Source organism: Zalophus californianus, chromosome 11 (genome assembly GCF_009762305.2).
Source record: "Zalophus californianus isolate mZalCal1 chromosome 11, mZalCal1.pri.v2, whole genome shotgun sequence".
NCBI classification, from domain to species: Eukaryota; Metazoa; Chordata; class Mammalia; order Carnivora; family Otariidae; genus Zalophus; species Zalophus californianus.
The window spans coordinates 97,590,812-97,617,671 of record NC_045605.1 but is presented as its reverse complement, the minus strand read 5'-3'; the positions used below and the strand labels follow the sequence as shown (position 1 = coordinate 97,617,671).

Sequence of the window (26,860 nt, the reverse complement as noted above, 5' to 3'; positions counted from 1 at the left end):
TTGGGTGGCATACTCACCATGGGCGTCTTGTACTTGTGGCTCACCACTTCTTTAATTTCAGGAACTAAAACCGGACGGGCAAGAGACAAAACAGAAAGTTCAAAACTAAGAGCGATAATGCCAGGCTCCCCCAGGCGGCAGCGCCCGGCACCGGGGTCCCCTTCCCCACGGTGGCCTGTCCCAGGGGCTGCAGCAGCTTACGCTCTGACGGCACCTGCCCAGCCGCTGCTGGATGAGAGGACACTGCCCCAGACTCCGCAGCCAGACCTGTGGGGTCTGTTGGGGCTCCCTGCTCGATGGCCACGACTCTAGCCGCTTCTGGGAGAGCCTCCACACAGGAGCGGGCTGGCCTTTCACCAGCCTGCTCACTGCTAATGTCCAGGGCCCCGAGGAGCTGCAGTGGGGCGTTCCCCCATGTTGGTCGGGTGAAGAGAGTTGTCTCTAGCCTGCGCCTCACCTTGCTGAGATGCCCGAGAACTCATCCCTGTTACCAGCCCGACACTCTGTTCGTGTTAAGCATGGTTCCCTGTACTCCCAGCCCCTACGCAGAGGGTCCTTAGGCTGGATGAAGAAGTGGCATGATACTAAAACCCAGCAGACTTGTAAGTGTCCTTCCCTGAGTGGCAGGAGAGGCCCAGGCCTGCTGTGTGAGGGAGAGCGTCAGAGGGCTCTGGAGCAGACACACCGAGCAGAAGACAGGCGAGTATAGCACCCGGGGAGGGAGGTGACAGGGAGCATCAGGCAAAATACACACATGTCCACAGCCCAGAATGCAAGACTAAGTCACCCCTGCCCCAGCCATGCAGGGGTTCTGCTTGGCCAGAGGAAGGAGGAAGGCCCCCCCAGGGGCCCAGCCATCCTGATGGCCCCTGGAGATGGGAGCAGAGGGGCGTGGCGTCCCCCTGGGGGCCAGAAAAGGTAGGATGAGAGTTGGCCACACCTTCTTCTGACCCTGGGAGGTAGAATTCGGGGGGACCCAGGGTTAACAGGGAATAAACTCATCATAGGTAGAGCAAGAAGCCCAGGTCCTTCTCCTGAGTTGGAAGATTCCCCCAAATATCTCTCTGGCAGAAGAGAGAAGGGAACACACAGGGGAGAAAACTCAGAACCAGTGAGCCAGCACGGGGATGGGGGGGTGGGGGGTGGGGGGGGGGAGAAAAGGGCAGTGTGAGCAGCTGGTCTGGTTGAAGGGAGCCCGTCCCGCCCACGGCAGGGCCCAGGCAGGGGCCTGGGGGGGAGGCAGCACGAGCCGAGGTCACTTTACCTGCTGGAGAACGAAGGTTTTCATAGCAGCGATGAGGGGCACAAAAGAATGAAGCACAAACACAGCAGGAACTCAAAGCCCCAGGGTGAGAACCCACTACACCACCGGTCAGCGTCGGCGCCTGGCTGCAGGGATGCAGGGAGGCTGGCCGCCAGCCTCCCGCGACAACTGCCCTGCCTGCCTCTGAGGCCCACTAGGCTTCCCTGCCCTCTCGAGTGAGGCTGCCCGGGCCACCGCACGGCCCTGCTCCCGCACAGAGGCCAGGCGGACACCAGGGCGGCACCGGGGTGGCTGGACGGAGCCCCGGGCTGCTAGGAGGAGCTCAGCAGGCGACACGAACACAGCAGAGCTTGGAAACTGCCCGTCTGCTCTGCCCCAGAACTTTCTGACCACCAGCTGGCCGAGAAGGGAAAGCGGTGCCCACTCCCGGAGCCTCCACAGGAGCGTCTCTGACCTCTAACCCCGTCTAAGGCCACCTGCTCTTCTGAGACCCGTTCCCTAGCAGCCACTGTCTCACTCTTCCTTCTTCCTCCTTCCCCTCGCTCATCGCGGGTTCCCTTCTCTTCCCTGTCACTCCTAAGCCTCCTGACCTCTCTGCAGAGGTGGTTCTTCTCTCTGCCTCTAGTCCCTCCTCTGGAGCGCCGAGGTTTGAGTTACTGCCATGTGAGTCCAGACCTAAGAGCAAAATAGTGTAATTACCAAATTCCTCCAGGACAAAGACGCCTCGGACTGTATTGCACTTTTTAATGTGATTCAGCTCTATGAAAACCTGCAAGAGAGGGAGGGAGGGTGGGGTCAGGCCCGGAGGCTCCCCCCTGCCCCACAACTGCCCGCTCTCCCGGCTACAGCCCCGCCCCCACACAGAAGACCTAGTTCCCAGAGCGAGGGCCGGAGAATCCACACACACGCAACTCAAAAGCGCTAAGAAGCGAAGACAGCAGAAAGGGCATGTACCTTCCGCTCCTGGCCGGAGGAGAAAGCATGGGAGAGAAATGAAGGCGTTAGTTTTAACGGTCAAACCCAACCCGAAGGCCCCTCTGCTGTCCTGGGCTGCCCGCCCATCCCCTCTGCCCAGGGCAGCGCTTGGAGGACACGGTGCCCCGGGGGTCTCCCCGCTCAGCCCATCAGCTCTCTACCCTTCCATGCATCCTCCTCCGGCGCAGAGGGCTGGCACGGGTGCAAAGCTCCCCTCGGATTGTCCTTGGGGTGGGAGATGTTGATATCTTCCTTGACACAAGATCCAGGCTCTCCCAAGAAGTACACGGAGAGAGACTAACGGCTATTGCTTAGGAGTCCGACTAGGAGTCCTACAAATCCTATTTGCAATCCTCACATCCATGTGGCCCAGTGTGTAGTACGACCCTCGTTTTATAGAGGAGCACACAGGATCAGAAAGTTTATCTGCCCATGAGTAACGAAGCTGGGCTCTGAATCCAAGCACATCCTGACTCCAAAGATCCGTTTGTTACCCCACCCTGTAGGACTCCACCAGAGGGTCCAATGCTTCCTCAACTCCAACGGACCATTCGTGGTAGAAGATGGACCCCATGGCTGTTTTCTTGTGATCGGTCGGGGCCTGACTCCCCTCTCTGCAGGATCTCTCTTCTAGGGCAAAGCCTTAAACTACAGACCAGCTTGTACATATCCGTGGACTGGTCAGACACTGGGTTGGTCCAGAGCGGGGGACCCAGAAGGGGGCTGGCTGTTGTTTAACAAGATCTCCTCTTCTGAAGGTGAGGCATCAGGGGAAGCCACGGCACTAAAAGGCGGTCAGAAGCCTGCTCCCCAAGAAGTGCTGACACCTTCGTGCTCCAGAAAAGTACTCCAGTAAATCTCTCCTTGGGCTGACCCGAAGGTCTCAAGTATGCTATTTAATATATTAAAATCACGGATAGTAAAGGTACTGCTGGAAATACACTGCCTGAGCAGCTGTTTCCCATCACACCGAAGCTGCCCGGTTGGGTTCCTGAAAGAAGAAACTAAAATGGCAAAGGGAGGAAGCAAGCCACGGAGTCCAGAGGGTCACCTCCCCTGAGTGTCTGCTGCCTGGCCCGGGGCTGTGGTGCTCACACATTCAGACCTGGCTCACAGCCTCAAGGAAAGGAACCAGGACGTCAGGGAAGGGGGAGGGAAGGCACTTGTGTGAAGAGTCAGAACGGGGAACGGACCTGGGCTGATGCGCTGGCCTCAGAAAGGATTAGCTTAAGGAATGTCCACTGAGAGAAAAAGTAACACTGTGTTAAAAGACCAAGAGAAAGAAAAAAAAAAAAGTCAGCTCCTATGGTGGAATCACAATGAGAGAAAGATGTATTCTGAAGTGCTCCCCAGTCACAAGAAGGGGAATGGGGCCCGTGGAGGAGGGGACAGAGTGGGGACACTCAGAGGAACGAAAAGACTAGGAAGAAGAATCAGCAGGAGAAATAGGCAAATAAACACACATACTCCAGATAGGACGGACACAAGCTACACACACACACGCACGCGCACACGCGCACACGCACGCGCACGCACACAAGCTTCACGCATACCAGAATCACGCGAGGAGACCAGCTGGTCTAGACTCTCAAAGCAAAACCACCAAGCGGAAGCACCCCCTGGGAATAAGGGAAGGCAGACATTGTGCGAAGAAGGGCCAAGTGAGACGCTCCCACTCACACTGTGCTGAGTCTAACGGACGGAGGCAGCCCAGCTACCACGGCTCCCTCTCTTTCCCCGCCTCCCACAGAGGCTCCCCACTGCACCTTCCAGGTGGCTGCCAACGTCACTGTGCCCTCCTTCTGATTTCTCTCTCTGGTCCAGCTGCTCCCATCCTCCCACTAGCCCCAAAGGCCCGCAGGCTCACTGGAAAGCACTGGGACCTGGACACCGAGCCTTACTGCAGATGGAAGAACTGGGCCAGGCAGCCGGTGCGGCCGCTCCCACCTACCTGGTTGTGCATGAACTTGAGATTGATCCCTTCTAGGGTGACCTGCAGCAAGCCACCCTCACCAGTCTTCATGTCCTGCACGGGGAACTCGCCACCTAGTTCAGGGCCTGCGGTGGGGGAGGAGGTCATCAGCTAACTGGGGAGCTGGGGAACCCCATGCCTGACCTCCTTGTCAGGCCTCTGACACTGAGAAGGATGGATGGAAACAAACAAAAGGCCCTTGCTTAGGGAGTCCTTGTCTCCTCACCGGGCTTGATGCTCTGCTGTCGGGCAGCGGCTCGCTCCATGCTGTCCTTCACGCAGTAGTACAGCTCCCGACACTGCGGCACAGGGGTGAGGACCATCCTGTCACCCAACCTGCCAGGGTACCCCCGCTCTGCTCTCCACCGTCTGCCAAGGGCCGGGGCCAAGGCCAGGGCACCGGGCACCGGAGACAGCTTTATGCATCCCACACAACAGCCGGAGGCCAAAGGGGGGCTCTTGACATGGACTGTGGAATTTTAACTTCCTTGCCAGAAACTTGACGCTTGGCCCTCAACACCCACCCTCCGCCCGAACAGAGCTCGTGGTACCTTCTTGGTATAGAACTTGTTGAGCTGAGTCTCAGAGCCGTTTCTACGCCACAAACACAACACCTTCGTCTTGGGGCAGTAGGTCATGTTGATGAGCTTCTCATACCACCAGCGCTCATGCACCGTCCCAAGGTTACTGCGCAGCACCACACAGTCGTCGCACACCTGCGGGAGGACCCAGCGCGTCAGCGGGGCCTGTCACTTACAGCCTCCATCGCTGCAGGCCGTGCTGGCCTGTCCCGGGGCAGCACGGGGCAGCTGGGCCTGGGAGCACCCCATGGTCGGCTGCCCCGCCTCCCGCTCACCGTCCTCCTTCGCTGGGGACACAAACACTGACCTGCTGGACATAGTGTCCACTGGGAGGTTTGCTGAAAGAAAAGGAATCATGGAGAGGAGCCGGCGAGCAGGGAGGGGGAAGCAATCAGTGTTTCAATTTTCACCTCGCGCAACGTCTATCACCTCTCATATGCTCTAGACTTATGAGGGTGTCTCCCGCCGCCAGGTACCAACCTTAGGGACCATCTCTGTGGATGAGCGCAGACGCAGGGATTACAGCAGGCTTAACCAAGGAGAAAAATACGGAACCAAGGCATTTTCTAATACTGGCTCAGCCGCAGTTCTGCATATATCTTTTCAATAATTAATCACATTAGTGACACTTGGGCAACACTTACCACAAAAGATATTATATAATACAGGGTGATATAATTAAAAGGCGAACTCCTCCTTCACATTCTCTTCTTAATACTGTAAGTCCTTTGTAATTAATTAATTTTGAGAGAGTGTGCGTGCACGCAAGTGAGCATGAGCGGGGGTGGGGATGGGCAGAGCGAGAGAGAGAATCTTAAGCAGGCTCCACGTCTAGTGTGGAGCCCGATGTGGGGCTCGATCTCATGACCCTGAGATTATGATCTGAGCCAAAATCAAGAGTCAGACGCTCAACCCACTGAGCCACCCAGGTGCCCCCTTCACATTCTCTTCTTATTCAACATTCTCCCTCTAAGATCAGACTGTGTTAGGTTTCCAGCTGTCCATTACTTAGCTGTGTCACCTTGAACAAGCTGCTCTGCATCTACATTTCCTCATGTGAAGATTAAATAAGTCAATGTGCATAGAATTCTTAGAACAAAGCCAGGCATATAGGAAGTACCCTAGAGTTAGATGTTATAACAACATAATAATATAAAAAAATGTAACAATGATTATTATGACCCCACTGATGGTTCTCAAATCCTTCTCCATACATCTTCCTGAGTTCCTGAACCACTCTCTATCTGGATGGCTCACAGGCAGCACCTCGATCTCATCATGTCCAAATGTGAAGTCAGCATTTCCTCCTGGGCAGATCCTCCTTCTGAGTCCCCTAGTTGAGTAAATGGTGTCACCATTCACCCAGCTGCCGAAGCCAGAAATGAAGGAGTGATGTGAGACTCCTTGTTTTCCCTCTCGCTACACCACTGAGTCCCATCCATTTCACCTCAAATACCCCTGGAACTCTCCCCCTCCCCCGCTCCAGCCATTAATTCATACTTCTTTCAAGTTTCAGCTCAAAGGTCACTTCTGAGAGGTCATCCACAATTCCTACACCCTCTACCGTGTATTCCCATCCTGCCTGCCTATGCCCTAAGCATCTTCTCTCATAACATTCATCATACTTTATGACACTTTGTTTCATTAGCTGACTTCCCCAATGGCTTGTCAACCCCATAAGGGCAACAGAAACCATGTCTCTCATTCACTGCTATAACCACATACTCAAAGTACTTGGCATATCGTATGTGCTCCATAAATATTAAGTGAATAAGTGAATTAAAAAGGAATACACAAGACTACCAGGTTTAATCTACTACCTAAGAGTTACAAGGTTCTAAAAGGTCATATAGTAGCTGAGTAGAAATTAGAATTCTAGCCCTAGTCTGACTCTAGTTTTCTCCAGGTGAAAAATGAAGACTACTACATCCACTTTCCATAATCCTTTAAGAACACCATGTAAAGGAGAGGGGCAGGATAGGTATTTAGAACATATGATTTCTAGGCTAGAGAGATGACAGTAATAATGTACCATACTCGCCTATGCTGCTGGTGGAGAAATAAACTGGTATAGTCTTTGGGATGGTATTTGGCAGAATCTATACAAATTTTAAATCTATATAAGCTTGATCCAGAAATTTCACATTAAGAATCTAGCCTATAGAAATTCTCATGTGAGGGGCACCTGGGTGGCTCAGTTGGTTGAGTGCCCAACTCTTGGTTTTGGCTCAGGTCATGATCTTATGGGTTGTGGGAGAGAGCCCCAGGATGGGCTCCACGCTCAGCAGGGAGTCTGCTTGAAGATTCCTTCCGTTTGCCCCTCCCCCAATGCATGCCCACGCACATTGCTCTCAAAATAAAATAAAAATAAATCTTAAAAAGAAAAAGAAATTCTCATTTGTATTTTCAAGTATATTCAATGAAACATTATTTTAAAAAAAGTGAGAGGGACTAGTTGAATGACTTATGGTATACATCCATATAACACCTAATAGCTAAAAATACAAAACAAAACAAAATTAATCATCCATTTAAAAAACAGGGACGGGGTGTGTGGCTGGTTCAGTTGGTGAAGCATGTAACTCTTGATCTTGGGGTTGTGAGTTTGAGCCCCATGTTGGGTATAAAGCTTACTTAACAAAAACAAAGCAAAGCAAAACAAAACAAAAAAAGAAAAAAGAAAAAAACAGAGATAGATTTAGGTAACATGTAGACATGGAAAGATGTCAGTCATAAATTAAAAATCAAATTATATCTCAATATTTGTAGTTTGATACCACTTTTGTAAACACTGAAACAAAATTACACATAAGTAAATTGTATTTATACAAATATGCGTTTTTAAAATTCACACCAAACTCTTTAACAGTGGTACCTCTGAGACATGGCATGGAAGGAAGTAAAGGGAAACTTTTACTTTTTATTTCATTTACTTCTATATGGTTTGAAACTTTCACAGCATATACTGTTCTACTTCTGTAACTTACCATTATATTTTTGGGAGAGAGAGAGCGCGCACATGCACAAGCAGGCAGGGGCAGAAGGAGAGGGAGAATCTTAAGCAGGCTCCATGCCCAGTGTGTGGAACCCAACTAGGGGCTCGATTTCATAACCCTGAGATCATGACCTGAGCCGAAATCAAGAGTCAGACACTTAACTGACTGAGCCGCCCAGGCGCCCTAGTCTACTTCTTTAATTAAAAAAAAAAAAAAGTAATAAAGGGGACTTTTAAAAGTCTTTGCAATCGCTCTCCCAGTGCTCCTGCAGCCAGCAGGCTGTGCAGGGATGAGAAAGGCTAAATCAGGCTAAGCGTACCAAGTGGCTAACGGGGTGAGTGAGGTACAGTCTTATTTGACACCTTAAGGGAGAGGCATCTATAAGGTGATGGATCCACCCATACTCCAGGAACTTTGTATGAGGCTCCCCTGTGTGGTGGTGAGAGTTAGTCCTATACTTCAAGGAATCTTCTGGATTTATTCTTTAAAAGGAAAAGGAGAGGGTGAGAATCACCTTGCCACCTCTTTGTGGTGCAGATGTCCAAAGTTAGTCCTCAGCTCAAGGAGACACCTAGCCAAATTCTAGAACTTCACAGTAACATGAAAATGACTCTCTTCTCGGCTACAACAACATGCATGTTTCTGCTTCAGGGCAGAACCCCTGCCCCATGTTTGATAAACCACTCGTTCAAAAAGCTGTGGATATAAAAATCAAACTCAACTAAACCAAAAGAAAACAGAATACTTGTAAAATTATTTAATTTTACTACTTTATATAGGAGTTGTACTTGATTCCTACAATTATGTAGAAGAGATTCATTTTAGAATTAAAAATATAGCAATAAAGAAACCATAGCCAATTTCCTTTACAATCTTGGAATAAGGAAGGGTTTTTCTACCTAAGACTCAAAATCCAAAAGCTATTAAAAAAAAAAAGACTAATCAATTCAACTACATAAAAGTAAAAAGATTCTGCCAACAGATGGAGGGAGGGTAAAAAGAAAAAGTAAAAAAATTCTGCATGGCAAACAAAGAAAAACAAACAAAAAACCCATAGGCAAACTCAAAGGACTGATGAGGAACTTCACAGGGAACAACAGATCAGGCTGCCCACATCTCAACCTACTGATCTCTAAGAGAGAGAGGTGACCATATGGGGCAACAGGCCACATACAGCACCAGCCATGAAGTATTCTTGCCAAAATGTTGAATCTGAAACTCATCAAACCCCTAGGTTGAACTACTAGTTTATAAAAAATACAAGTGATGGAGAAACATGTTAACACCAAAGAGATGCAATCAGCAGAAAGTCTAGAATGTGAGATACTCCGTGGGGCACATTTCTTCAACGAAATAAATGGCAAAGCGGGAGGGGAGTTATTATATGTTAAGAGATACGTCTGAGTCCTATCAGCCAAAGCCATCAATGCATTCTCCCTTCGGTGGGGTGACGGCCTCTGGGAGCTCTTACAGAGCCTGTGCGTGTATGGGGGGCAGCAGGCGCACACATAGATACTGACTGGTTAAGTCAACTGCTGTACAGCTGCACCATGGAGTGCCAGACAGCTATAAAAAGAATGAGAGCCAGAGGAAATACAGTGAATGACATCATAACGATGTATGGTGACAGATGGTGACCACACTTATCATGGTGAGCACTGCATAATGTACAGAATCGTCGAATCACTACGCTGTACGCTTGAAACTAATCTAACATTGTACCTCAACTCTTCTTCAACTAAAAAAAAAAAAAAGGAAAAATGAGAACCCTCTTTTTGTACTGACATAGAGCTCTCCAGGATATGTTCAATGAGAAACGCAAGGTACAGAGCAGTGGATATGATGTGCTACCTTTCTGTAAGAAAAAAGAAAAAGAAGAACTTATGTTCATATTTTATCGTGTTTGTATAAAATACCACTGGAAGATACAAAGGAGACCACAGAAGTGGTTACCTATAGGAAGAAGGGGTGAGGGGGATGGGAAATTGAGAGGAAGGAGATAAAAAAGACAGCAAGACTTCCCAATGCCTACCATTTTAAGTTGTCCTGACTTACAATGTGACTACATCATGTATTCAACGTCTATTTATTTATTTATTTAATCTTTTAAAAAAGATTTTATTTATTTATTTGACAGAGAGAGAGAGAGAGCACAAGTCGGCAGAGTGGCAGGAAGATGGAGAGGGAGAAGCAGGCTCTCTGCTGAGCAGGGAGCTGGAGGTGGGGCTCGATCCCAAGACCCCAGGATCATGACCTGAGCCGAAGGCAGCCGTTTAACAGACTGAGCCACCCAGGTGCCCCTCAACATCTATTTAAAACAAATGATGGTGAATTATCCATTATATTACTTGCATAAGAGTCTGACAATTTAATGATAAATGGATCATGAAGATGAACGAGATTAAGTGGGAGAAATCAGGTATCAGGTCTAGAAGTTCCTCGTGACTCTCAAATGTCCCTTTGAGACATATGAACTAGCATTTACCTCCATGAAGAAGATATCTCCATTTGTGTCTGTCCCTGCATGTACCACAAATGTCTGCTTCTTCATGTGCCGGCTGCCACTGGACCGGATACAAAGATCACGTCCATTCTGAGAAAAGAGAGATCTGTTAGGGACATCCATATATTTCTCTCACAGAGCTCCCTGGGCCAAGAATTCTGCTCCCACCCCAACTTCAGCAATTAAATTCCTATCAGCTTACTTAGCACAGTGCCATCTGCTGGTCACAGGCCACAAAGGACGTGTTCTCAAACTTTAGGGTCTTAGGACTCCTCTATCTCTTAAAAATTATTCACAACCCCCAAGAGCTTAGGTTTATGTGGGGTATATTTATAGATATTTACCATATTAGAAATTAAAACTGAAAAATTTTTAAAATGAATTCATTTTAAAGTCATTAATAATATACCCGTTACATGGTAATATAAATATTTTAAATAACATATTTCCCAAAACAACAAACAAAAAAGAGAAGACTGGCACTGTTTTACATTTTTCACATGTTTGTCTTTAAAAAATAGCTGGATTCTCCTATCTGCTTCTGCATTCCATCCATTGTGTTATGCTGCTTTGGGAGGTATATAAAGAAAACCTGGTCTCACAGATATGTATTTAGAAAGAGGAATATTTTAATAGATTTTCCAGATAAATATGCATATTTTTCTTTGGTAATTATACCAAAACTTGAGAAGTAACAGTTTCTGATAGTTGCAATATGAAATCTGAAAACCCATCAAAATGAACATTTTGTACTTTGTTACATGAAATCCGTTTGTCTGCCTTGCATTTTGAGTGGATCTTTACTTATACTTGAATTTCTAACACCACCCAATGGTCTTTTGGAAAATACTGGTTTAAGGGGTAATGCAGCTCTTCCAAATATTGACACATTTCATTAGAGAATATAAAAAAAAATCACATTGATTAATATCATCAATCTCATTACAAAAGCCTTTAAATATCAGGAAGCTTCATGCTTAAAAGTCTGCCAAATAAACACCCAACTCTGAATGACCACAGTTAGTCATTCTTCCAAGTAAAAATGATGTCCCATGAACAAAACTGACAGTTTACCTTGCAACTCAAATTGTCACAAACTGGTTTTCCTTGAAACAATCATATTTTGGTTTGTAGCACAAATACTTCCTGTATATTTCTCATTTTGTTACATTAAATATTAAAAAGATGTATAATCAATGATCAGATTTAGTAAAATTAATGATTTTAATGCTTTCATCAAGAACATTCATAAGTGCAACTATTTTTTTCTCTTTTTTTTTAAACTGAGAGAGCACTGCACGGCTCCTAGCATGGTTTAGCACCACTGCCTTCACTGTGTGAACGTAACCAGCAGTTTTATCCATCACTGCTTTTGTACCACCAGTTAAAAAAGGCAAGCATTTTAGTACTATTATGAAAATAGGTTTCAGCTCGTGGATCCTTAGGAGTCCACAGACCACATGCTGAAATGGCTGCATCAGGATGGTTTTAGTACAGAGAATCCTATCCCAGAACAGAAGGACTAAACCATTACCTAGGCCCAAAGCCCTATTTTCAAAACTGGGGTCTTGAAAGTATACAGGCCAAGAAATGACCCATGGGGAAGCCTCTGCATTAGGTGACAAGGCCCCAGCCTGGGAGGCGACAAGTGCAGTGGGAGGGGAGCCTAGCGGACGGCGCAGACATGCTTACCAGGTTTGCCAGCTGATCAAGCACTTCATTGATTTGCTGGCTGTACACAAGCCCAATATGGGACTTTCCCATTAGGCGCCTCACCTTCTTCCGGATGTCATTCTTATTTACCTGGAAAGCCAAAGCGAGATCTTAATGAGGGATCTGCTCTCCTTGCAAATGACGTAGAGGGAATGTACAAGCAAGTTTCCTACCATTTGAGACCATTTGGAGTCCACACACTGAATCTGAGAGAAAACATTCAACTGTCTATTCTGCCAACAGGCTGGGAAGGAAAAACCTGGCTGTCTCTGGGTGGCTTCTATAGAAAAGTAGCTCTAAAGCAGGTCTGGTTCAAATGGACTGGGGTTCAAGGAGACACTTCCTCCCTATCCCCAACCAATACCGTAACTTCACCCCTGAAGGGCCCTAAGAACCCCGGGGGCTCCTCAGAGTATAGTTCAGAAATGAGGCCTCAGAGTTGTGACATTCTGGCTCGGCTGTAGCACAGACACCTTCCCGGGGTTCAGGATCACCACCCTTCCCAACCAGAGTTCACTGGGACCCCTGGAGTTCAACAGAGAGGAGTGAACCTTACAACAGAAAATGAAACAAACTAAGTCAGCCTGTCAGGTTGCATCTGATCAACTAATCCCTTCATATTTTGAGAGGCTAAGAGAAGGGGAGGAGAAGAAACCCAAGGGCTCTCTCTCAAAATAACTCTCTTCTAGGCATCGACCCCAAGCTTATGTTGCCCTTTCAAAGCAGGACTCTTCTTAACAACCAAGTACAACCGAGTCAACCTAGAACCTACTATTAATTTTTTAATGAGTAGCTCTTTTTACATCTATGGAAAATTCTATATGATAAAGGGCTAGTGCTGAAAACTGAACTCTGACTATCCTTCCTAAGGTTTTAGAAACTATTACTTAAAATTTTTTTTAAATTCATTGTATTCTGTAGGGAGTTCTACGGGCATCCTAAAACTACTTAGCAAAGGAAGCCCATTTAAAAATTCAAAATAGGGGCGCCTGGGTGGCTCAGTCGGATAAGTGTCTGCCTTCAGCTCAGGTCATGATCTCAGGGTCCTGGGATCGAGCCCCATGTCAGGCTCCCTGCTCGACGGGGAGTCTGCTTCTCCCTCTCCCTCTGCCCCTGTTCATGCTCTGTCCCCCTCCACTCATATAAATAAATAAAATCTTTAAAAATAAATAAAAATAAAATTCAAAACTTGGTAGAGTATGCGACTCCTTTTTCAAAAAGATCATTTATTTATTTTAAAGATTTATTCATTTATTTTTGAGAGAGCATGCAAGTGCACGAGGTGGGGCAGAGGGAGAGAGAAAGGGAGAAGCAGACTTCCCACTGAGCGGGGAGCGTGATGCGGGACTCAATCCCATGACCCTGAGATCATGACCTGAGCCGAAACCAAGAGTCAGATGCTTAACCAACTGTGTCACCCAGGTGCCCCAAGTGTGCAACTCTTAATCTTGGGATTGTGAGTTTGAGCACCATGCTGGGCATAGAGATTACTTAAAAATATTTTTTAAATTTTTTATTTATTTAAAAATATATTTTATTTATTTATTTGAGAGCGAGAGAGAGAGCACAAGCAAGGTGAGGGACAGAGGGAGAAGCAGGCTCCCTGCCGAGCAGGGAGCCCGATGCAAGGCTTGATCCCGACTCTGGGATCATGACCTGAGCCGAAGGCAGATGCTTAACCAACTGAGTCACTCAGGTGTCCACCCCTAAATTTTTTTAAATAAAAACAAAATAAAATTCAAAATAAACAAATGGTATGGAATCACCAATCATCTTTACAACATTCCTTTGCAGCTTCAGACAAATGGGTCATGTGTAAGCTGCAGAGGGACCTCACACTTTCAATCAGGAAGAGAGCCCTAGTAAGATGCTCTGACAGCTTCCCAAGTGCCCCAGAATTTAGGTCACAGGAACAAGCCTTGCCCTTCCGGCATCAGCAGTAGCTAGGCACAAGCGAAATCGACATTACCTTCATCAATAGCATGTAGGAGATGAGGTTATGCAAAAGCGTGGCCAGCAAACGATCTTCATCATCCTCCAGGCGCTTCCGGTCATGTTCTCCCAGGGACAGGTACCTAAGCAGGAGACCAGCGACAAGTCAGTCCTCAGGTGGGAGATCACAGAACTAACTTGGAAGAGGCTGAATTTGCATTTTCCAAGTGTTTACTAAGTCTTATACCTGTCGATCATTTCCTGGGGACCCTGGTCCATACCCATTCCTTCTCTCTCCAACATCACAGCATCTAAGAACGCATCTTCCCAGAACTGCATTTGGTCCCATAAAGTAGAACGTTCTTTGCCTGCACAGAACGGAATTTTTCTAGGGGCTTATTTAACATATAAAGAACACAGCTGCCAAACCAAAGTAAAGAGTAAACTCTAGATAAAAGGGACAAAATCTAGGACAAAGCAAACGTGAGCCTCTCCACCCCAGAACTAACATTCCTGCCACCAGCCCCAGCTCCTCCAAGCGAGACCCAGCCCCTCCCGAGGAGGAGGGAGGAACACAGCACACAAAGAAAGGTGGTTACTTATAGAAAAGGTCTCCATAGCCGCGTCCTCTAACTGGTCCCACATCGATCCTTTGTCCCTTCCTGCCCATTTGTGAGCAGGAAGGACCATGGTAGCAAGAAAGGAAAGACAGACAGACAGAAAGACAGAGGCTGTTGATTAATACCAAAATCCAGTCTCTTCTAGTGCTCACCTACGGCTTTTTCCAGACCCAGTAAGTCACATTCTTCAGATATAAACACGCCCTCTAACATCAGCACTGAGATCAGCACAGAGCTGAGCAGCTACCCGTTCAGTGCCACCCTCTTCCCCGTCTGAGTCCAGCTTTCCTCCAGTGCAAGAGGCCTTCCCAGTCAGTGTCTCACCTAAGAGTCCCTCGTAGAGATAGACTCGCTGGCTTACATCTTCAGACGAGCGAACTGGGCTGCCCACCAGCTTCTCCTTGACACTTGGCTTCAAGTTATGGGCTTTCCCCTACAACGAGGTGATAGGCCAGCTGACCAAGGTACAGGGCAAAGTAAGCCGCGCAGCGCATTAAGAGGCCCACACGCCCACCACTCTCCGTTAGTAACATGTGCTCTAGCAGTCCTGCTTTTGCTACTGTGCTTGCCTCAAGGATTTGACCAGAAGTCAATCTGATAATGCTGCTTTCTGTTACTGCCTCCTAAAACATGCAATTGAGTTTTCATTCTGCTTATCTTTACCCTTTAGTCTCTGTAAGACTCTTTGTTCTTAAAAATAAATAAATAAGAGGCAAATCCTCTGTAGCAGCATGATGCAGCAGAAAAAAACACTGGTTTTGAAGTCAGACTGACCAAGGTTCAGATCCCTGTCTCTTACTAGCTGTGTGACCTGAGGCATAAAACTTAGCTTCTCTGAGTCTCGTTTTCCTCACCTATAAAAGGAAGGTTATATAATATCTACCTCTTAGGACCATTATGGGAATTAAATTAGAAAATACATACAAAGCACTTAACAATGCCTGGCACATGGTTAGTATTGGATAAATGTTAATTTCCTTTTTCCTACCATCTCTTAGAAATATCTGGCCCTTAGAAAAATCACTAACTTTACCTGCTATTTCTGCAATATTAGACTTTCTATTCATTCAAAAAAGATTTCAAGTGGGTAAGAGGCAAATTTCATGCCCATTTCACAACTCATGCGACAGCCTAAGCGGAGAAGCGATCGATCAAAAGTTATTAGGCAACACCTAATTAGTGTGTCTACACGCCACTCTCCAGGTTCACAGCCTAGTTCTTTGTTCAGTGGACCATACTGACTTCATAGAACTCATTTCTTGCTAAAACAGCCTTTTTTTTGAGCCAAGAAATTTAGGTAATTGCTCTCAGCAACTCAACTGTACAAAAACAGCCCTTGCCCACCAGCACAGAACAAGTAAGAATTTGTCCCAGGAAGGTGCCAGGAAAGGCAGCATACAGCTGAATGGCTTCTTGCAAGACTGCTATCCCATAATGTCTATCTTAACATCCAGAATGGAGGCATGCTAGAAGGATTTAAAATACTCTCAATAAAACGGTCTATTTAGACTCAAGGAGAGTTAAGGTCCATTAACTCAAATGGCTTTGCTGACCCTCAATCCCATGCTCTACCTTTGCTCAGGGATGTCATTTGCTCTATTAGAAACATACACAGAAAGCCCTGAGGGTGGGAATGATCACCAGTGTTAAATACTTTAAATTTCATCTTCCATTCTCCCCACAAACCAAAGATAAGGACTTATAAGCTCCTATAAGGAATATCCATTCTCAGGGCGCCTGGGTGGCTCACTCAGTTAAGCGTCTGCCTTTGGCTCAGGTCATGGTCTCCAGGTCCTGGGATCAAGTCCTGCATGGGGCTCTCTGCTCAGCAGGGAGTCTGCTTCTCCCTCCCTCTGCTTGTGCTCTCTCTCACTCACTTTCCCTCGCTCAAATAAAATCTTTAAAAAAATTATTTAAAAAAGAATACTGATTGGGCGCCTGGGTGGCTCCGTTGGTTAAGCGACTGCCTTCGGCTCAGGTCATGATCCCAGAGTACCGGGATCGAGTCCCACATCAGGCTCCCTGCTCAGCAAAGGAGCCTGCTTCTCCCTCTGACCCTCCCCCCTCTCATGTACTCTCTCTCTCATTCTTGCTCTCTCAAATAAATAAATAAATCTTTAAAATAAAAAGAATACTGATTCTTGGGGCGCCTGGGTGGCTCAGTCATTAAGCATCTGCCTTCAGCTCAGGTCATGATCCCGGGGTCCTGGGATCGAGCCCCGCATCGGGCTCCCTGCTCCTCAAGAAGCCTTCTTCTCCCTCTCCCGCTCCCCCTGTTGTGTTCCCTTTCTCACTGTGTCTCTCTCTCTCTGTCAAATAAATAAATAAAATCTTTAAAAAAAATAATATTGATTCTCAACTCTAATAAAGTGACAAGTGTATCAGAGTGCTTAATGCTGCCTAAAGAGGCATGTATACACCAAAACGCAGTGTGTCTAAAGGCAAGGACTAAACAGAATTACTTTAATCCCAACTGATCACTGGCTTTTTTTTTTAAAGATTTTTTTTTTATTTATTTACTTGAGAGAGAGAATGAGATAGAAAGAGAGAGCATGAGAGGGGGGAGGGTCAGAGGGAGAAGCAGACTCCCCGCTGAGAAGGGAGCCCGATGCAGGACTCGATCCTGGAACTCCAGGATCATGACCTGAGCCGAAGGCAGTTGCTTAACCAACTGAGCCACCTAGGCGCCCCTGGCTTTTTTTTTTTTTTAAGATTTTATTTATTTATTTGACAGAGAGAGAAACAGCGAGAAAGGGAACACAAGCAGGGGGAGTGGGAGAAGCAGGCTTCCCGCTGAGCAGGGAGCCCAATACAGGGCTCGATCCCAGGACCCTGGGACCATGACCTGAGCTGAAGGCAGATGCCTAACGACTGAGCCACCCAGGTGCCCCAGTAAAATGCTATTTTAAAGTGCTATATAAATAGGGGCGCCTGGGTGGCTCAGTCGGTTAAGCGTCTGCCTTCGGCTCAGGTCATGATCCCAGGGTCCTCGGATGGAGCCCCACGTCCAGCTCCCAGCTCAGAGGGGAGTCTGCTTCTCCCTCTCCCTCTGCTTGTGCTCTCTCTCTCTCTCTCCCTCTGTCAAACAAATGTCTATAAAACAAAAAAAAAGTGCTATATAAATATAGCACTGGAAGTGGCCGGAATAAAACCAAACTATCCCCCAGCAAGAGGCAGACTGACATGAAAGGAGAGTCGCTGTTGTCCTGGCATTGCCACAAGGACTCCTATCACCTTGTCTACTGTAAATACGGGGATAACTGCTACACAGGATTTGAAGTCCTGATCTGACTGGGCGGGGAGCCCGACTCATCAGTGATTCAGGAGAGGGCCCTAAAAGCCCCAGATCATGGAGTAAAATAACTCTAAAAAAAGCCTTAGAAAACATTTTCTTTGAAGCCAAATATATGGGGATAATCCACTCCTTACTTCTTTTCCTTCTAGTTGCCCCTAACGTTTCATTCTTTTCTAACCCACTCCCCTCTCATGAGAGAAATGATCTCCTTTTGTTAGTAAACCAAACTTACAAAGATGGTGCTGGTAGCAGAGTTGGTCTCAATCTCACTATCGGACAAGGTGCCCCGAGAGCTTGCCAAGTGGGCGCTGCCCTCACCGCCTGGCCCATCACCTGCGTTGCTGCTCAGGTCACTGTCTGCTCCAAGGGTCTCTCCAGAGCTATTACTCACCTGGCAAGGAAAGAAGGTAGTAAGGGATAGTCCCAAGCGAAGGGTTCCCAGAAATGCCCAGCTGTTAGAGCTCTCTACTGCCATTTAAAAAAAAAAAAAAGGCACTGAACATCAAAGGTGTGTCAGGTAGCCTCTGGAAGTACCTTCTTTACAAGTTGAGAAACCCTGGGTGAAATCTCAGGGTCTGATCCCACGCACACAGACCTATGCCAGGTGAGCATCTCCACCGTGAGAATCAAGCTGACATGAGACTAAGAGCCTCCAAAGGAGAAAGCAGCCCCCTTTTCCAAAGGGGCACTCACACCCCCACCCCCCAAGATGCCAGTGTGGTGTTCCCCTACCACGGTGCTAACTTCAGAGTCCTGACTTGAGCTTCGGATCATAACAGCTGGACTCACACCAATGACAGAGTCTGCATCAGTCCTCTGAAACGACATGGGGACTCAGACACATTAGAGGAGGTGTCCCATCTACTCTCATTTCCCTAAGAAATACTGTATCTTCTTCCTTCTTCTCAACGCCAACCTACTATTATCATCCCTAAACAGGTCATAAGAAGATTATTTTTTTCCGGGATATAAAATATACATGACTTGCATGACAAAAAATAATAAACATTAAAGGAATACATGCTCACGATAGAAAATACATGAAAGAATACAGAAACAAAAATAAACCATAAACCTACCACTAACATTAATCACTGTTAAGGTTTTAGTATACTTCCTTTCAGTCTTTTCCATATACATTTTAAAAATAAAATGGGAATTATACTGCATGTAGCTTTGTAAAACATTTTCCCATATCACTAAATTTTTGAAAACACAGTCTTCAGTAGATACTAGTATCGTATTATGTAGATATATGACACTTATTTCATCATTCTCCCATCACTGGGCATGCATGTTGTTTTGACGTTGTAATTCACAACAAGGTTGTCACAAACCTGGGAACCAGATGTCAGGCTCACGCCACTGTCTGCGCTGATCTGGGATTTTTTCTCGTCTGTCTCACGGAGGTCAAAGACAGGTTTGATTACTTCAGGCCCTGGGTAGGGGAAAACCTCTGTCACTCCATACACAAAGGCCAGGGGCAGGCTGGTGAAGGGAGTGGGACAGCACACAGCCAGGTCCCAGACCTCAGCAAGCCCCAGCCACCTTTCCAGGTACTGCCTCCACATCAGGCCCCACCAGAAGAAGTCCCCACAGGCCTTAAGACCCAAATAGGACAAATAAACCTGGTCTCAAGGGGTTCTACAGCCTTCTTTCACAACCTGAGAAAATTCTCAGCAAATCATTCTAAGACAGAAAGTTCCACAAACAAATGTCTACACCACATTCCCGTATACTCAGAGTCGGAGCTTCCCTGGAGTGTGAAACCAATTGAGGGTCCCCAGGTCACTCAGTGCTTCCCCAACAAATGTGTCTAAAGGGGCTAGAAAAGGACAGGCCCAACGAGATACAGAAACGGCAGCTGTTTCTGTGGACACTAACTACCCCACCCCTACACCTTTCTACATTTGAGATAAAAACCACCCTCGTTTTTTCCCCACCCACCCACAATGGTATGGCAGAAGGACAGAATGACAGAAAGCAAGAAAGCGTGCCTAGGCAAGCCACCAGAGAGAGCTGGGAAGCTACAGACTCAACACGGAGGGACAGCAACCATCTCTGCCAACTGTGCCCACAGGCCTTCTAATGGGTGAGGGAGATACCAGCCAATGAGGGGCACTGAAATAGACAAACATTCTCCCCACCAACTCTGGAGCAATAGAGAACCACGTTCTAAGGGACTTTACTCAGTAGACGCCCTGATTACAGCCTGATTGCTAGGAGGAGAGGGGGAAAGAAGCAGCCTACAAGTCACATACCTGTGAATCACACACCACCTACCTGCTTTTATTCCAAATACCCCCCAAGAGCAAATTTGGTGTGGGGCTGACAAAGGGAGCCTGCCCCAACTGGGCCTGGGGAGTTGGCAGGTATGGGAGATTTGGGAACAGGAAGGGGCATTTGTTCCTTACTCTGTTTTTCCAAAGCTTTTTGCTTTTTCACTTCCTGGTGCTTGTTCCACAATTCTACCCCAGATGCAATGTAAGCAGGAGAGAAAGACAGACAGAGTCAGAGGCTGGTCAGACAGAATGGAAACCCACCCACCCAAGCCGATTCAGTCTCAGGCACAGGATTACAAATCAAGATATAAAGAGATCTTCATTTTGGGGGGTTAAAAATCAAGAGATCTAAAGCACCCCCTCCCCCACTCATGGACTAAAGACCCTAAATTCCTAACCCGAACCTGAAAGGGATAGTAAAAACCCTGCAGAACATTAGAGATGGAGCTGCCTTCGCTCAAGCTCCTCCATTTTGGCCTGAGGAAACTGATCCTAACAAGGCTGGAGCACTCTGCTCGAGATCATGTAACTTCGGACTAGTTTAAACTTCCACCACGCCATGCTCTCTCTGCAAAATGAGCTGGGCAACAATAATTTTCAAAGATTCCAGACAAGACAGATGATCACCTCAAGCAGCCAAAGGGGTTCGGAAGCGTGAGCACCATTCTGTTTGATTTGCTGGACTGGACAGAGACCACTCATGCAGGCAGTTAGCATCCCTCCTTGCCACTACCAAAAAATCCAATTCACCCACAAAATCAGTGTCTTCCCTGCCAAGTGACCCATTCTTAGCCAGTCATCAGGAAAAATGCTTCCGGTAAAGGTGACAGAGAACACGAAATGGTCAAGAATAGCATATTTGTTGGGGTAAAGAAGAGAGAATACCGATGATAGCATTCTTTTCCTGGAAGAACTTGAGTATCTACTTAATCCGATCTCCTCATTTCCCAGATGAGGAGATAGAGACCCTGAGAGACGAAGTGCTTTGCCCAAACACTCATTCCTAGCTGGAAGCAGATACGGGACTAAAACTCCAGGCCTTCAGACTTGCGGGTGGGTACTCTTTCTAGAACAGCACATCATGCAGGAGAAAGGCAGGGTTGACCACCTCTAGGACACTGTTCTGCTGGCTAGAGAAGGGGAGCTCCCCAACGAAGGAAACTGATGCCTCATCTCCATTTATGGGAGCACAAGACAAATGCTAATGGTGTGGCAAAGAAGCATCCATTAGAAGCATAATGCCCACGGAAACAGAACCAGACAAAGAAAGACACAACCTAGATAACCCAAGGTCAAGTACACAGGGGGTCAAGTGGAGGTGCCACGCAGAGAGCTCACTAAGGCACTGCCTTAGGGGGAATGGAGAAAACACTCAATGTAAACAAGCTCTTAATCAAGTCCAGTAAGGAAAGGTTTAAAGAAAAGCTGATTCAGAAATCTATACCTTGAGGCCTAGAGCCCAGGGAAATGAGGTTGCTGGACACCCCCTAGAGAAGCAAATTTGAGGGTAGTGTCATGGTTGGATGGGGGTAAACCGGCCCAGATGATCATAATTTTATAGACCAAAGATGTATCTATAAACTTTCTTACAGCTTCCAGGAGCTCACATGGCTCTCCACTGTGTGAAGAAATTCAGATGTAAATAAAAAGAGGGACCAGGAATAGAGCTCAGACTCCCTGCACTAAACCTCACCGAGCCTTCTAAGCAAAACTTCCCTTCTTCCTCTAAGATGTACGTGGGGATGCCTAAAAAGGAAGCATAAGGGATAAAGAAGTACAAAGATATACCATCAGAAATGGATGCAGACCTATCTCCCTCTCTAGAAAGCAAAGCATGAGGGAAAAGAAAGACAGGATTCTGGATGAATTGAAAGGAGGGAGAGGTATTTAAGAAGCCAGAACCCTCTCTCCACCACACCAAACACAGTGATACATACCAACAGATGCTACAAAGTTCTCTTCCTTTAAACTTCTGGTGTCTAGTTCTTTAGGACCCTTTCCTGCAGCACTTGGCGCCCGAGGTCCCAGCTGGGGAACTCTCAGCTGTGCCGTAGCCTTTGGGGCCCCCCGCCCAGCCAGGCCAGGATCCTTGCCAACTGGGGTATGTACACTCTCTGTTGGGCTTCTCTTCCGCTTGTCTGGTTCTAGGAAAAGATCGAATAGAGGAAGAGGTCAAAAGAGACAGTAGGTGGAAATCGAGCTATGGGAGTGAGTCAGGAGAAACAAGGCTGCAGGAGGATGGAGAATGGAAGAAGTGCAAGGAAAGAAAAGTGGACATCTTTTTCATGACAGAAAAATACCCAGTACAGACAAACGTGCATTAAAAAATAAAATCCTGAAGTCTGATGGGAAGCAGCCCGGCCCTGGGAAACTTGTAAAAAGAACAAGTTCCCTTTCCTTGGAGCTCAGTGCGAGAGCTGTGGACGGTGCTGGCCCAGCCAGTGTGATCCTACCTTTACTATAGTAGTGGGTCTGGGCAATCTCCAGAAGCCCAAAGATGCTGGCCATGCCACCCAGACCTGCGTGGGCATAGGACTGCTCCAGGCTGAGTACCGTGCACTTGAGCAGGTCTAACATTCCCTTGTACACCTTTCGACTGATCTCCTGCAACAAGCCAGGGGTGAGAGTTGGCAAAACTGCCTTTGGTGTCCAGGTCCCGCTTCCAGCTGATTCCAGCTCCCCACCCCAGACACTGACCACGTCGGGGATGGCATCCTGCCGGGCATCATCCTCTGACTGCACTGTGCGGTTCAGCTTGCTCAGGACAAAGACTCGCAGTTGCTCGCTCTCCAGTAGCCGACGCACCTTTTTCATGTTGAGCCAGCCAACGCCCTGGCCATCCAGCACGCTGTGGACCACCTCCTTCAGGAACTGCTGGTTCTCACTATGGGGTCCACACACCACTTCTGTGGTCATCAGCTTCTGTGCAGAGCATTCCCCCCACTTCACCAGACTAGATGCTTGCCTCCAGGGGCAAAGCACAAAGCCATGTCTCCAGGCGTCCAAGTCCCCCGCACCCCCTGCACCCCCACCCCGCATACCCAGCACTGTGGTTTCATTCTCCTCACTGGCGTGGGCTACTACCATCACATAGGCAGTGCGCACAAGAACTGATTTCATCTACCCAACTGAGAGGTGCTCTCCCACTCCTGAGCATCCCTAAAGTGGTATAGGAATCACGACCTCTAGCATAGAACTTCCGAAATAGCTCAGCCATTTATTACCTAGAATTGCTGGATCGACCCTGAGGTGATGGAGGCTCTCTTTTCACTGTTGGGCTGTGTTTAATAACAGACGACTTCTGGTCCACTAAGGCCCTCCTGTTTCCTATAGCCAGGAAGGTAGGAATGAGAGTAGCCTGTGTCAGCACCGCCCTGGGGAGCCACGGTCCACACCCATTCCCCAGAAGGGCTGGGTGAGGGTGGCCCTGGGGCACCACACATAGGTAGAAACCAGCCATGGCAACGTGGAAGAGGTGGGGATGGAGACTCAGGCCACTCCACATGCACCAGCAGCACGCCCATGGGCAAGCACGGGCGTCACAGGGGACGGGGCAAGGCAGGTCACTCATGTGATACTGCTTGCCCCATGAGGAGGACGGCCCTCAGGCAGGCACGGAAGATGCTAGGAAAAAAAGATCATGCACAGCTCACGGGTAAGACCCACCTTCACCACTCCCGGGGCCGGCTTCAGTAACAATCTCCATTAGAGTATTTAGCCCAAATACTGGGACACAAAATACACAATTAGTAGGTGCACCATGATACCACAACCCCTGTTCCCCTCAACGGAGCTGTAAGTCAGACAACCTGAGGATTCTCCCAAAGCTTAGTGCACATGACCTTAGTTCTCAGGCACCTCAGAGCTGGAAGCCAAGAGATCAGGAAACCACCAAGGCTCTAGGAAAGACCATCCTTAAGACTATGGTCTCTAAAAGCCAGGGGCAGGGTAAATGACATGAGGGACCTTCAGGTACTACACAGGCACATGCATGAAAGTGGGACTGCTGGTTTTCACAAAACATCTAGCACAGGGGTCCAGAGGGCCTGCCGGTATGCGGGGAGAGGAGACCCATCTTGCAGATGCTGTCATGGGAAGTGGGGCGGGGGTGTGAGGATGGGAGGTGGATGGGAGCAAGAAGGACAACAAATGAAGTGAAGCATCAGCATGCGATGGAGGCATTTCAACCGCTTTCCTCCCCAGCTGCATCAAAGCCAGGGATGCTAACACTTTCCCACCCGAGCTACTGAGTTGTGTGTGGATTTGCGCCCTACACCTCTAGCTATCGTGTGCCTCTGCCCACCTACCCTATGTTCCCATCCCCACCAGAGGACACTCCTTTGATTCCTGAAGTTTTTAATCATTGGGGAGAGAAGTCAGTTAAAATATACACAGAGCTGCTTCTCACTATGCTTTCTATTGTAATTAAATATTTCAGCACAATAGCTAGAGAAAACAAACAAGCGTCAATAGAGTAAATTCCGAAGAGCCCTTCAGACTCTCCGAGATCACAAATGAAAATCAAATAAGGTCTTAACTTCTCTTAGAAGCCAACCAATACTACCTGGCCCACCCACAGGGCCCATCGACGTGAAGCCAAAGTAAGAGGCTTCTTGGCTCTATGAACACCAGCAGGCTCTCTCAACCGCCCCAGCAGGCCAGCTCCCTGGGCTGGAGCTCCTCCTCTGCTCACGCGGTGGGGACCTGGCAGATGACTGGTGGCAGCTGACGATGCCTGTGTAAATTATGGATCCCGCCAGAAGCAGCAGTAACCTCACAGTTGCTCTTATCCTGAATGACATAACAGGGCCTTCCCTTCAGCTATGAAGATTGTTTCCGTCTAAAAAACCAGAGAGCCCACCATGTGCAATGGAAGCCACGAGAAGCGGTATGGGGGGCCACAGCCAAATCAAACGAGTCATCACACACAGGGCTCCTGACAAGCACCCAGAGGCCTGAAATAGCTCCCGGAGAATCCTGGTTCGGCAGAAGGAGGGCTGTAGTTACCTTTCAGACTGGGGAAGGGTGTGGTCTTCTCTCGGGCACTTTTGGTGGGCAGTGTGAGGTTTGAAAGACTGAAGCTTGTACTGTGGTTCCGATATAGGCTGCCTGTCAAGGGGAGGGTGGGAGAGTGAGCAGTTAGGAGCATGAGGAATCAAAGCTGATGACTGGACCATCAACTCCATCTTCCTCCTTTTCAAACATAATCCCAGTACCTCTGATCTACCATAGAAAGGACTGAGTCTATAATTTAGGGCAACTGCCAGGATGGCTCAAAACCCAGTAACAACCTTCTCTGACCACCTCCCCTGGTAACAGCCGAGTCTCTCATCAACTGCTAACTCAGCATGAAAGCTGACAGTTTATGCACTTTTGGTCAGAAGCTGGTGCTGTCCCTACCTGGCTTCTGAAAAAACTCACAATCACCAAAACAAATTATGTAATATATGGTGATTAACATAACAATAAAAAATTTAAAAAAATTAAAAAAAAACCTCACAATCATAATTATCTGGTCCCTGGTCTGTCCTCAATCTTTGACTGACACCACCCCTCATTTCTGGAGATATTCTCTAGGCACAAAAGTCAACCTCATATAGATTTCAAAGTGTGTTCATGGAAAAGTCCTTCACCAGGCAAAGAAGGTATTAGATACAGAACCCAAATCAAATTTGACCACTTTATTTCCACAAAATATATGACTTTCAATACAATGACTCTTTCTCAGTTGACCAGCTATCTTACCTGAGACAGACTGAAACCTCTGGGGATAAAGACAGAGACTAATCTGTCCCTGTCCTTTACTGACCTCCCGTGAAAATACTTTATTCCCTGTCACCCAAACCACCTGGATTGGGGCTCGGTAACACCAATCCAGCCCTACATCTGAAGTTCTAAGCAGCATCCACCATGGCCAGGCCCTACTGCAGAGAAAACGGGGACAGAGGCAGGAGAGCTAAAGGCACTTACTGGCAAAAGACATGATGCCCCCGAAGCCCTCGGTGCTGTTGTTGGAGACGGTGGAGGTGGGTGAGCTCGCTCGAGAGTCTGACTCTGCGTCTGAGTCGCTTGCCAGTTTCAAGCTGTTGGGCCGCAGCAGCTTTTGAGCCCTTGAATGCACAGTGGCACCTGTGAGCTCCAGGCAGGGGTACCTAGTCTTGGGAGTGTGGGCCTGACGCTACACTGCCATCACAGGTCCCTTCCCACAACTCCTATGCCTAGATCAAAGCACCACCTTGGGATGGCGGGCCACCAGAGCATTTGGACTTCTCCAACTTTCTGATTAACCCTCACCCAGGCTCCACTGTAGTGAGGTCCTTCAATCACCCATCTAGAAGGAGTCCCCAGGCTCTCACCGACTGCCATTGACATGTTGGCTGAATCGGGGAGTGTAACTTTCCCCCTGCTCATCATCATCTTCCTCAGGGGGAAGGCCATATTGGGGCTCGAAGTACGGATTGTCATAGGTTCGCTGGCGCACTGACCCCTCTCCAATTTCTGTCTGGCGCCTGTCTGCGTTCGATTTGCCAGTGCTGGGAGGCACGGTCGGGAGGGACTTGGAGACACCTCCTGCTGCCTTATCGTCCACCCCTGTTGAGTCGGCAGGTTCCTAAAGGCCACATTAAATAAAAACTGGTCACCCGGTGCCCAGTGATACTTTCCTGTATTCTCAGTTTAGCAGGGCCAAGCCAGGCCTCTCAAGTTCCCATCTCCCATCCTAAGGGAA

General features: G+C 47.8%; 1 protein-coding gene across 50 annotated transcripts in view; it reads right to left on the bottom strand.

Moving 5' to 3' along the window:
• Positions 1–26,860, bottom strand: part of MADD (MAP kinase activating death domain) — a 40,579-nt gene that overhangs the window by 1,306 nt on the left and 12,413 nt on the right. For 2 of the 50 annotated variants that reach the window (XM_027578225.2, XM_027578226.2), the window contains exons 13-36: positions 26,490–26,743; positions 26,104–26,243; positions 25,141–25,242; positions 23,800–23,859; positions 23,358–23,460; positions 22,831–23,017; positions 22,587–22,737; positions 22,071–22,277; positions 20,266–20,319; positions 19,189–19,289; positions 18,584–18,667; positions 18,084–18,242; positions 14,881–14,989; positions 14,536–14,598; positions 14,184–14,304; positions 13,974–14,079; positions 11,984–12,094; positions 10,274–10,381; positions 4,763–4,927; positions 4,438–4,510; positions 4,191–4,297; positions 2,219–2,227; positions 1,964–2,033; positions 18–64 (exon numbers count right to left, since the gene is read on the bottom strand). In XM_027578225.2, coding sequence (XP_027434026.1) covers positions 18–64; positions 1,964–2,033; positions 2,219–2,227; positions 4,191–4,297; positions 4,438–4,510; positions 4,763–4,927; positions 10,274–10,381; positions 11,984–12,094; positions 13,974–14,079; positions 14,184–14,304; positions 14,536–14,598; positions 14,881–14,989; positions 18,084–18,242; positions 18,584–18,667; positions 19,189–19,289; positions 20,266–20,319; positions 22,071–22,277; positions 22,587–22,737; positions 22,831–23,017; positions 23,358–23,460; positions 23,800–23,859; positions 25,141–25,242; positions 26,104–26,243; positions 26,490–26,743 — 2,691 coding nt within the window. The remainder of the gene's footprint in view (positions 1–17; positions 65–1,963; positions 2,034–2,218; positions 2,228–4,190; positions 4,298–4,437; positions 4,511–4,762; positions 4,928–10,273; positions 10,382–11,983; positions 12,095–13,973; positions 14,080–14,183; positions 14,305–14,535; positions 14,599–14,880; positions 14,990–18,083; positions 18,243–18,583; positions 18,668–19,188; positions 19,290–20,265; positions 20,320–22,070; positions 22,278–22,586; positions 22,738–22,830; positions 23,018–23,357; positions 23,461–23,799; positions 23,860–25,140; positions 25,243–26,103; positions 26,244–26,489; positions 26,744–26,860) is intronic. The other 48 variants (XM_027578228.2, XM_035722621.1, XM_027578230.2 and 45 more) reach the window with 48 other exon arrangements.